At 34.8% G+C, this 12393-nt stretch overlaps 1 protein-coding gene across 1 annotated transcript; it reads right to left on the minus strand.

Moving 5' to 3' along the window:
• Positions 1 to 4896: 4896 nt before the first annotated feature.
• LOC102007682 (olfactory receptor 5M3) lies at positions 4897 to 5835 on the minus strand. The gene has a single exon (XM_005407968.1). The coding sequence runs from the start codon at positions 5833 to 5835 to the stop codon at positions 4897 to 4899; it is 939 nt and encodes a 312-aa protein (XP_005408025.1).
• Between the last annotated feature and the right edge of the window lie 6558 nt (positions 5836 to 12393).

The raw sequence follows: 12393 nt of genomic DNA on the forward strand, positions 1-12393 counted from the left end.
GAATCAACATCATACTAAATGGCCAAAGACTGAAATCTTTCATTATAACAGCAGAAGCAAGACAAGAATGCCCACTATTACCACTTCTATTCAATATGGAAACATTAGACAGACCAATTAGACAAGAAAAAGAAATAAAATTAATCAGGTAAGGAAAAAGTTACATAATCATTTTTTGCAAATGACAGTTTACAGAGAGGTCCTCAAAAATTCCACCAAAAGATTTGGAGAGTTAGTAACTGAATTCAGCAGCAACTGGATATAAAATCAACACTCAAAATCGATAGCATTTCTGTGCACAAACAACAATGAACTGTGAGAGAAATCGGGGAAACCACACCTCTTACAATAGCATCAAAATAAAATGAAATACTTAAGAATCAATCTAACAAAGGAAATAAAAGATCTACACAATAAAAATTACAATACTCTGGAAAAAGGAGATCGATAGGATATCAGAAAATTGGAAAGATATCCCTTGCTCATGGATAGGAAGAACCAACATAGTGAAAATGGTGAAATAAAGGTGAAAATAATGCCAAAGTTGTTATACATATGTAATGCAATTCCAATCAAAATTTCATTAGCATCCCTATCAGAACTATAGAAAACATTCCTAAAATTCATTTGCAAACAGAAGCCTAGGATAGCAAAAATAACCATAGATAATAAAGGCAAAACAGAATGCATCACAATATCTGACTTGTTATTATACTACAAACTACTGTAATGAAAACAGCACAGTATTGGCAAAAAAAGAGACCCGAGGATCAATGGAACAGATTAGAAGATGCAGAAACAATGCAAAACACACTCAGCTACCACATCTTTGACAAAGGGAGGAGTCAAACATGTTCACTGCAAGAAAGATAGCCTCTTTAATAAATGGTGCTGGAAAAATGGGCTTTACACATACCAAACACTAAAACTAGACCCATGTCTATCACCGTACACTAAGCCAAAATCAAAACAGATCAAATATTTAAATACTAAAATAGAAACACTAAATCTGCTGGATTGTTTGATCAATCTTACATGCCTATATTTGTTTAACTGAGTAACCAATATGTAATACAACAACTATTGTTAACTTCCTATCACCTTGTCTGAAATTCTGTATCACTTCTATTGCTTGGGTGTTGTTTCTTTACATCTGTTTGTTTGTTAACACATTTTCATTCTTTTATCTTTAAAATAAAATGAAATAAAATTTAAAAACAATAAATCTGTTGGAAGAAAGAATAGGTAGAACTCTAGATGATAAAGGTTTAGTCAAAGATTTCATGAATAAAACCTCAATTTCATGGTAAGTACCGCACAGAATCAAAACCTGGGATCCCATCGTACTAAAAAGCTTTTGCACAGCAAAAGAAATCTCCAACAGAGTGAAAAGACAATCCATAGAGTACAGAAACATCTTAGCCAGCTGTTGTTTAGATAAAGGACCAATACTTACAATATAAAAAGAATTGAAAATATTCAGACCTCCCAAATTTAAAAACCCAATCTAAAATTGAGAGTCTCAGATAAATACCCACTTCTCAGAGAAAGAAATGCAAACAGCAAAAAATATGAAAAAATGTTCAGCATCACTGGTCATTCAAGATATGCAAATCAAGACAACACTGAGATTCCATCTCAGCCCAGAAAGAATGGCTATCATCAAGAAATCAACCAATAACATATGCTGGAGGGGTTGTGGAGAAAAAGGAACACTTCTGCCCCATTGGTGGAAGTTTAGACTGGCTCAACCACTGTGGAAATCAGTGTGGAGATTCCTCAAAAAACTAGGAATAGAGAACCAATTTGATCCAGCCATTCCCCTAGGTACCTTCCCAGAAAAATTAAAAACATCATATCACAGCAACTTATGTACACCCATATTTATAGCAGCACAGTTTATAATAGCTAACACTTGGAAATAACCAAAATGCCCATCCACCAAGAAATACACAAAGAAGTGCTTTTTTTATACAGTGGAGTTCTACACAGAAGGATAAACGTGAGGCAGTTTCTGTCCCTTTCTCTCCCACAATATCTATTGTGTCTTTTAGATTTTATTTTCTCTTTCATGTTCTTACACTAGGGAGACAATGTGATGTTTATTCATTTGGGTATGATTTATTTCACTTATGAGCATGATCTCTAGTTGCATCCATTTACCTATACAAGCCTCTAGTTTACCTTTCTTTATAACTGAGTAATATTCCATTGTATAAAAATACCACATCTGTTGTATCCATTCCTCAGTTGATGGACATTTGTGTTGTTTCCAAGATTTTGCTATGACGAATTGTGCTGCTATAAACATGTAAAGATCTGAAAAAAATCAGACCCCCCAAATTCAAAGACCCAATCCAAAAATGTATGCATCTGAGATGAATCCATACTTCTCAGATGAAGAAATATAAATGGAAAATAAATATATAAAAAAATTTAACATCATTGGTCATTTTAGAGATGCAAATTAAAACAACACTGAGATTTGGTCTCTCCACAGTAAAAGTGGCTATCTTCAAAAAAATCAACCAACAATAAATCTTGGAGGGGCTGTGGAAAAAAAGGAACACTTTTCTACTGTTGGTGTCAATCAGAGGGGAACAACCACTTTGGAAATCAGTCTAGAGATTCCTCAAAAATTAGTATTAGATGTGCCATTCAACCCAGCTATTCCCTTTCTGGGTATTTTCCCAGAAGAATTTTAAAACATCATACCACAGTGATATATGAGCTAGCACTTTAGATATTAAATAGCTATTTTATTTAAATAGCTATTTTATTTAAAATACAATTTTTTCACCAGAACAATAAATAATACAAATAAGTGTAACTCAAATAATTAAGATCCCCCAGGAATATGTTGTTACATTGAACTTCATTAATTCCTTGGCATACTTAAATTACCACAGTGAGAAAATATCCCGCATTTCAAACTGACTGAGAGATAAAATCTATGTTTCCAATACTGCAAAATAGAGGAAAGAAGGTCCATTGGAGAAGTAGGCAGTTTGGAGTTACAAATTTGAATGAAGTAGGAGGGAATAAGACAGTACACTAAGATAGCATATATAATATACTAATATAAGAAAAATAATATACTACAGTGTAAGCTGTGTTATTCTTGTGAGACAACTAGTTTGATACAGAGAATTCCCAAAGAGGAATTTGTATAGAATTTTGATCAAGTTGGCTCACATTGAAAAGTTATTCAGCTTCACAAGGTATTCACTTGTACATAAATGCACATGTACCTTGTAATGGTTGATACATTGTGTCAACTTGAGAACTGTGAAGTTTAGAAGCTTAACTAAGTGACTCAGCAGAGGGCCAGTGTCCTCACTTTGTAAACATCTGAGCTTGTGAAAGAGGACCTCAAGGAGATGGTGTGGGCGAATAGCTGGTATACAATATAAGGGAGGAAGAGAGGCTTGATTCCCCCTTTTTTGCTCTTGCTGCTTTTGCTGTCTTCCACCTCTTTGAACTGTTGCCCCTGTCCTCTGCCACCTTGCATTGGAACCATCTGATTATAGACTGAAACCTCCACAAACTGCGAGCTAAATAAACCTATCCTTCCTTAATTTTGGATGTCAGGTATTTTGTCTCAGCAACAAGAGAAAAGTAACTAAAAGTGCCTAATGTTGATTAATTAGCAAAATGTCACTTTTATGTTTTCAATATCCTCTAAATTTATTGGTAAAACATGACAGGCTTGTCATCATAATCAGAAAAGTTATAAATATGTGTATTTATTATCAATGTTCAGTCTGTAGAACAAAAGGTTTTCTCTTTTCCAAACCAAACTTTTAAAACTGAGTCAACAATGTAAAAAAATAACAAAAGTTATGGCAATCACTGTATATGAACATTCATGTATTAATTCTAAAATCAAGTATGGTATAAACGAATGTCTAGAAACTTTAAATGGTATGTTTTGTTCCTATAATGCCAAACCCCGAACTATAAAAATGTCACAAAAAATAAAAAAGTAGTGAATATATTTCTACATTGCTTCAAAATATTCTGAGTGATTTCCTGAAATCTGCCCAGAGAAGCCTATTTAAAATTCTAAAATATTAAGAAAGTGGGGGCATCATCTTCTGATACTCATTTTAAAATTAAGCCATGAATGTCATCTTAAATTCACAGCATAGGATATTAAACAAAGACTTTTTTATTATTTCTGTGCAATAAGTTAGTATCTATTTCAAAGTGAGAACACACAGTGTACAGTTAGTTCATGCTGCTTAAAACTTTAGAAAAATTGACAGCAACATTGTCTTCAAAAATTACAATATGGTAAAACCTTGCTTCAGGAATAATTATGCTCAGAAACAATTCGGTTCCCAAACAGAAGGGCTGGGTAAACTTTGGTTCCACTTGCGAACTCCAATTCAAGTGATAAATGTGGTCAATGTCATCACCCCTAGTATCATGGAATAAATTACATACCTGAAATGAGGCACCACTGTAATTAATGGTGAAGTTTTCTTCAATTTAAACATTTTGACATAACAATATACTATGCAATCAAGAAACAAATAATCTACTAAGTGCAAAAAAGACCATGACAGACCTTTTAAAAGCAGAATTTAAACAATGGGAACCTTGTGAAATGTCAAGGAGTCATGAAAAGACTGCTCACATTGCAAATCAAACTACTGAATCTGACCTTCTGTGGAGGACAGAATCTGTAGCTAACATCAACGTGTTTTCCTGATCACAGATTCCATGATCTAGCAGCCAGTTTACAGCTGCTTTGTTTCTGTACAATTATTTTCTGTTCAATTTCTTATTTTTTTCTATTCATTGAAAATGCAAATAACACATTTCCTCAGAATTATTTCAAAGAGTATCCTCCATCTGTATTAGAACTGGAGATTCACCATACATATTGTTTTATTTAGTTATAAATATTCTGCTGACGGCTTTGTGCATGGCTTCCTTCACGTCCTTGTTCCTCAGGCTGTAGATCATGGGGTTCAACATGGGAATCACCGTGGTGTAAAACACAGCCACCATCTTGCCCTGCTCCACAGACTCCTCACTCGGGCTCCTGAGGTACATGAAGAAGAGCGTCCCGTAGAATATGGTGACGGCTGTCAGGTGAGACCCACACGTGGAAAAGGCTTTCTTTCTTCCTTCTGCAGACCGCATCCTGAGGATGGCAATGAGGATGAATACATAGGAGACAACAATGACCAATAAGGAGTAGGAGAAGTTGAGGCCTGCTAGAGCGCGCATGGTGTATTCTTTAATGGCGGTCCCAGCACAGGCCATTTTGATGAGAGGTGGATCTGCACAGTAGAAGTGGTTGATCTCAACGTTTCCACAGAAGTACAAGCCATACGTCCATAACGTTGCTGCCAGACTAGTCAAAAAGCCATATATGTAAGGGAAAGAAATCAGCCGAATACAGACAACCCTGGACATTTTGCTGCCATACAGCAGGGGCTTCCCAATTGCCATGTATCTGTCAAACGCCATCACAGCAAGAATGAAAATTTCCACGTGGACAAGAGCGATGAAGAAGAAACACTGTACCAAGCAGCCAGCGTAAGAAATGGTTTTTGTCTCCGATAATAGGTTTTCCAGCATCTTCGGGGTGACATTGGATGAAAACCACACGTCAACAAATGACAGATGGCTCAGGAAAAAGTACATGGGGCTGCTAAGCTGCGGACTGACCTTAATTAACACGATCATGCCAATATTGCCCAGCACCGTGACGATGTAGACCACAAGAAATATGATGAAGAAGAGTACTTGCCACTCCCAACGATTGGTCAACCCCAAAAGAATAAATTCCGTCACATCAGTGAAATTCAGCATTTCCATAATCCGGTCTTTATGACTTGGAGCTCTGGGAAAATAAAGATGGTAAATGCGTTAGAAATGCTGAAAGAAGTAAATACTTGTAGAAGTGAAACCTATTCTTACAGATTTATAGTGAGGAAGTAGATATTGGAAAAATATTGACATATTTGGGGGACCACCAGAATTGTGAAAGTGATCATCAATAGTTTGCAAATTAATATCACATGTAGAATGTAAGGTACAAACTCTCTAGAAAACATTTCACAAATTGTATCCCTAAAAAAACACTAGCACCTTCTATGACATTAACATATATGATGGCAAAGTATGCCACCATCAAATAATAGTAGAAAAACTTCACAATCTGAATAATTTCTTATGGACACAAATTATATGTAGTGGAGCTAAACTATGCGGATTTGTCTGTGAAGAAATTTTGTTACATTTATTCTTCCCACTAAATTCAAAAACTGTGTGTGTGTCTCTGTACTTGTGTATGTGTACATGTATATAACATGGAGATAAGAGAGAGTACATGAAATTCAATTAACATTCATGTTCTACTTGAATCCTTCACTAATAACTTGAAACAGCTTAGCAGGACAATGGAGTTTGAAGATAAGATAGAGTTTGTGTCATATCTTTCAAAGGTTAAATACCGTCTCTAAGACCAATGATTATTCCCAAGACCATGTTTAACTTTCAGTCATGTACTTTTTCAAATAACAGTTTGCTGGTCCACATTCACATGTGGTCCCTTCTTAATCATCTGAAAAGCAGAGAGCAGAAAAGAAGATAAACTTCATTACTACAGTGCAACAAAGGAACCCATCTCCAACAATAATCTATAACTTTTCAATCAGTGAACTTGAAAAGGATATTTGCAGAATGATAGAGGAAGACTTTCACCAAGTGAAACAAATAGACCAGAGTCTTGGGGTAATTATTGAAAATTCAAGGCAGTAACTAGTAAGTAAAATATTTACAGACAGTACAAGATGAATAAAACCATCTAACATTTAGGTAAAGTATCTCAGAATAGAGTTAGCACAAAATCTGTTATAAAGTTAAATTTATCTCCAAATTAATATTAAATAGAGACCACAAATATCTCAGATCATTTTATGCTATGTGATAAAACAAACCACATCCATGCTTGTCTGTGCCTCCCTGAACTGTTTTTCTGTGTTTAACATTCAAAAATTAGTGACAGTGAAATTCTTATTTAGAAGTGAGACATGACTATGTGGTAACAACAAATATCCAACACAAAAAAGGAGATAAAAGATAGAATTTGTACTACTAACAAAAGTTAAGTTCACGAAGAATGTGAATGGTGGTTGGCCAGGTGGTTCTATAACAACAGGAAAATGAAACAGCACCTGGAGTTGCTGTAACTCCCCTTAAAGAGTGTGAGCTCTTCGTTAAAATAAAGGGCATGCAAACATGCTTGCACAATGTTCTTTTATTGTACCACTGTATTTTAAAGCAACAGAACAATAAATGTAAATTTTTAAGAGCAAATATAAAGCAATAAAAATCTTCCCAGTTTAACAGTTTCATTTCTGCCATTAGGAATTTGATGAATCCAGAATCCAAGCCTTGTCTTATAGACCTGCCATGTTTTATTCTTGCTTTGTTTTGCTTTTCATTTTTCTGTCCCTTAAGAGGACTTAACAGTGGCAATGACATATGTTTTATTGTGTATAAATATGAGAAGACATCTTACTCATTTACACATTGTAACTATACAAGAGAAAAATCATTAGATGTACTCCATCAAACACTCATAATAATCGTCAAACCTCTATTGAAAATTTATCACATGTGTTTCTCTCTTGCACAGTTTATATGAAATGATCCATGTATTCCTATGAAGATTAAAAAAATAAAATTCAAGAAGTGTGTTACATCTTATAAGTTTCGTCTTAACCAACCTGAGCATCCGGAGAAATCTTGTCACACAGAATGCCGAGGTAGAAGTGAATAGTTATAGGCAAATGGTGAACAATGAAAACTGGTGCAGAGAAATTGGGAGTGGTCCAGAGGGAAACATCCCTTAAGTGTTTGTGCTGAAAAGAGGAGCCATGAGGAAAGTTGCCCCTGGGAAGGACCCAGGAGAAATGACACCTCTAGAGGAAGAGGCAACTGATTAGAATTTTTTTTTTTTTTCACAAAATGGATTCATACAACTTCATTTTCCCCGTGCATTAGTTACTTTGCATGGCCTCTTATTTATTTCCTTTTTATAACTGCATATAACACTGGGTAGCTTACAAGGAATGAAGGACTAGTCAGCTAGCATCCTGGGACCTGTGAGGCCCAAAGTCCCAGACCTGCATTTGGTGAGCACCTTTTCTCTGGTGGAGACCATAGAGACACAAGGCACTCAGCACACCACATGGTGAGAGCATTGCATGCAACAGACGAAGCCAAGCTGGCTTTGATAACTAATCTATCCTCCAGATAATCCATTCACGACCCAATCATCTCTTATGGTTGCCACCTAGCTCCACTCTGTAGTATTCCATCATTGGGATTAAATATCAACATGAATTTTCATGGAAACATTGAAATGATAGCAAATTATTCTTGAGAATCAAACAAAGTTTGTTTGGGGTTTTCAATATCGAAGCTGTTGATGATGTTACACAACCTGTGGACAACAAAGCTATGCTATGTAGTTCACAGTCTATACCCTTGGTTTGAAGAGAGGATGAATAGAGTGTTGCTTCAGGTTAAGAACTTAATTCTTTCCATTACTCTGGTCACAACTGTGTTGGACAGGAAGTGAATCTCATTCAGTAGTTAGGTTCCATGTTGGCCTCCTGGGAAAATTTGAATTGGTTCTCATCCAGTATGGTTTGCTACCAGAATTGTGGAGAGAACTGAGTTTGTGAACTGAAGCACCACTACATTTTTCTTCATTGTAGTAGATAACTCTTTTGAGCCCATCATTTTATAACTGAAAAAATTGTACTACTAATTTCTATTAGTTCATTGAAAGGAAGAGTTAGTGCTTGTATTGTTTGATCAATTTTGCAAGCCTGTATCTTGTAATCTGAACAACTACTTTGAAGACAACAATGTACAATACCATAACCATTGTTAATTTCCTATTATTTTCCTTTAGAATTCTGTATCATTGTTTTTATTGTGTTTTGTCTCTCTAACATATAAAAATGATGTTGAATATAAAGCACATTTATTGACATAAACATGCGCCCTGTACTATAATAATTTAATTTTTCACTGCCTTCTGAGGCAAACATTATCACTCTCATTTTACAGACAAAAACGTTTGCCTTTCAGAGATGTGAAGATTTGTTCACCGTGACATCATCTGTGAGCCTGGGGTCAGATTCCTGATAGCGGAGTCTGAAGCTGCGCACCTCATTCTGTTGCCCAAGAAGTAATTATTATAGAAAAAGCAGCCACAGTTCTCAATTCCCAATCCTAAAGAAGACTGTACTGCATGATGATGTGTCAAGGTGTTGAAGAGCTTAAAGGAAATAAATATTCCTCCTTTTCCAATTTGGATGCAATTCATTACTTTTTCTAGACTTACCCCTTCAGTTAAATCACTAGTCATAATTTTAAATGATACACAAAAACAAAAAAGCTGTACATACTGATCAGGGTACCACATGATGTTCAATATGTGTACATATTGGATAATGTTTACATCAGGTTAAGCACATTGATCTACTGAGACTTGTATCATTTCTGTGTGGTGAAAATGTACATAACCCTTTCTTCTAGCACTTTGAAATGCACAGGAGGTAACTTCCATAGTTACTATGCTGTGTAGTAGTACGCCAGAGTTCTTTGCTCCATGCTCATTCAAAAATCTATTCTCACAGAGCCAGGAGAGTGTGGATAATTTTGCTGGTGTATCTGACAACCAAGTTTAACCATCACGGATGCATAAGCCAGATGTACCTATTGCATCATTTATCCCACTGAACTGTTCTCCAAATATTACAAAAGGAAAAGTGTAACATGCTTGTCTTGATTACTCTTCTCTCACTGCTGAGACAAAATACCTGACACCCAAATTTAAGGAAGGAAAGGTTTATTTAGCTCACGTTTGTGGAGGTTTCCAAGGCAGAGTGGCACATGACAGAGGGGAACATTTTATGGTGCAGAGCACAGCAAAAGCAATAAGAGCAAATGGGAGGAGCAGTGGCAAGAAGCCTCTTTCCCTCCCTTACACTGTATGCAAACTACCCGCCCCAGGGCAGGTGTAGCACTCACACCCATAATCCCAACATTGGACCATGAATCAATCACAAACTCTAAAACCTGCCCCATGACTGCATGTGGCTTTTGGGGGACAGACACAAATCATAACAATGCCATACAATTTAAGGATCACACTGCTTCTTTATGGATGTTTCACACTTCTGCAATATAATTTGTTTCTTGTGAAAACAAACTTTTACTATTTTATTCATTGCTAACACCTAAAACAAGTAATGTAATAGACACTCAACAAAAATATGTTGGTAAGAGAATAAATGAATAAAACCAAAGGATAGAATGCTGAGAAATAGGCTAAAAGCATTATAAAGAAAAGAATGTTATGTATTTTATGATTGCTATTTTAACACTAGTGGATAGATAGATTACTAATAAGATAATTTTGTTAACTTTTATGAAAATCAATTCTGGATTATTGGCTCAGACAATGCACAAAATTTTGTGTAAATTTATATAACCTGTTCATGAGAATTAAAACAATACTTGTGAGTACAACACTTTTTGAAAATGTGTTTTATGCATTACATTGGTGCTGTGGCCTACTATGTTTATTTCTTGCTCATATACCAGTAAAATGGGCACATTTGCAGATGTCTGACAGCAATTCTATGAGCAGACTTTTCAAACTACCAATCCCCACCAATCCGAGGTCTAAAAGAGTCATGTTTGCATCTGATGGACAGCCAAAACATAAGATATAAAATATAGCATGAATTCTGGAAGACAACTGTGTCCTAGCTTAGAAATAATGCACAACCCTCTACCCACATGTGCTTAGGGAGACATGAGCCTGGTGGGCAAGGAAACTGTAAGCAGAGCTGAGAAACACAGTTATACTTCTGTTTGGTTGTATTAGTCAGGAAAACAGGCCATGAAATTGTTTTTTGATGCAACATAGAGGACTCCATAAAATATGTTTGAAAGAAGAACTTTCTTTTTACTATAACACTAATGAAGAAAAATTTTAGTAAATCCAGCTATGTAATTATTGAAAATATCAGTACGCTATAAATACCATTAGAAAACAAGCAATAACTTTAAGAAGAAAATTTGGCATATATGATAAATGACTGGTACACTGCTGCTGTTTTAAAATATTGATTAATCCCATATAACATGGAGAGTTAAAAGATATCGATATTATAAGCATGATCAAGTCAGAAATGATTTTTTCTCTCACAAATGTTAAAGATAAATGAGCTAGCATTTTAGATATTATTTTATTTCAATAATACAAATTATCCAACTGAAAAATAACACAAGTGTAATTCAAATAATTGAAATGCTCAAGAAATATGTTAATTACTTTCAGCTTCATTAATTCTTTGGCATGTTTCAACTACACAGTGAGAAAATATTCTACATTTCAAATTGCCTAAGGTATACCATCTATGACTAGGATACTGCAAAATAGAGAAAGAAGATCTGTTGGCAAAATAAGCATTTTGGATCTACAAATTTAAATGTAGTAGAAAGCAAAATAAGAATTATACTCTACTCTTTAAAATAAAAAAGAATGATATTCTAATGTAATAAATATAATATAAGCAGTATTATTCTTATAAGATGACTAGTTTGATACTATGGCTAATTCCCAAAGGAAAATTTCTGTAGAATTTTAATAAAGTTGGCTAATATTAAAAAGTTACCCAGCTACACAACACATATATTTACACACAAATGTGCATTACATATACATGCATGCATATATGTATATATAACTCTACATATTTGTAAGTTCCTAATTTTGATTTGTGATATGCCATTTTTATGTATTCAATGTCCTTCCAAATTCATTGCTAGATAAAAATGAACAGACTTGCATCACAAGAAAAGTTATATATTTTGTGTATTTATTATCAAAATCCATTCTCTGTGCAACAAAAGGTTTTCTGTTTTGCAAAGCTTTAAAACTGAGGTTACAGTACAGCAAAATAGCAAAGGATAGGGAAATCACTGTGTGTAAAAATTCAGTTGTAATTTTAAAGCCAGGTATAGTACAGTTAAATGTGCTAGAAACTTCAAATGCTACAGTTTGTTTCTCTTTCCACCAGACCTCAAAAAGTAGAATATCACAAGCACAAAAATAAAGCAATATACACTTAATATATTTCCACCTTCAAAATATTCTGAGTGAGTTCCAGATATCTGCCTACTGAAGCCCAATTAAAATTTCAGTGTACCAGGAAGTGGGGTTATCACCTTCTGATAACTCATTTTAAAACTTAAGACAGGGATACCATCTTAAGTAGATAACACGGAATATTGAATAAGTTTTTAATGAGTTAATTCCGTGTAATAAATTAGTATGCATTT

The sequence above is a fragment of the Chinchilla lanigera genome, unplaced genomic scaffold, assembly GCF_000276665.1.
Source record: "Chinchilla lanigera isolate Chin_1 unplaced genomic scaffold, ChiLan1.0 scaffold00110, whole genome shotgun sequence".
In the NCBI taxonomy this organism is placed as follows: domain Eukaryota; kingdom Metazoa; phylum Chordata; class Mammalia; order Rodentia; family Chinchillidae; genus Chinchilla; species Chinchilla lanigera.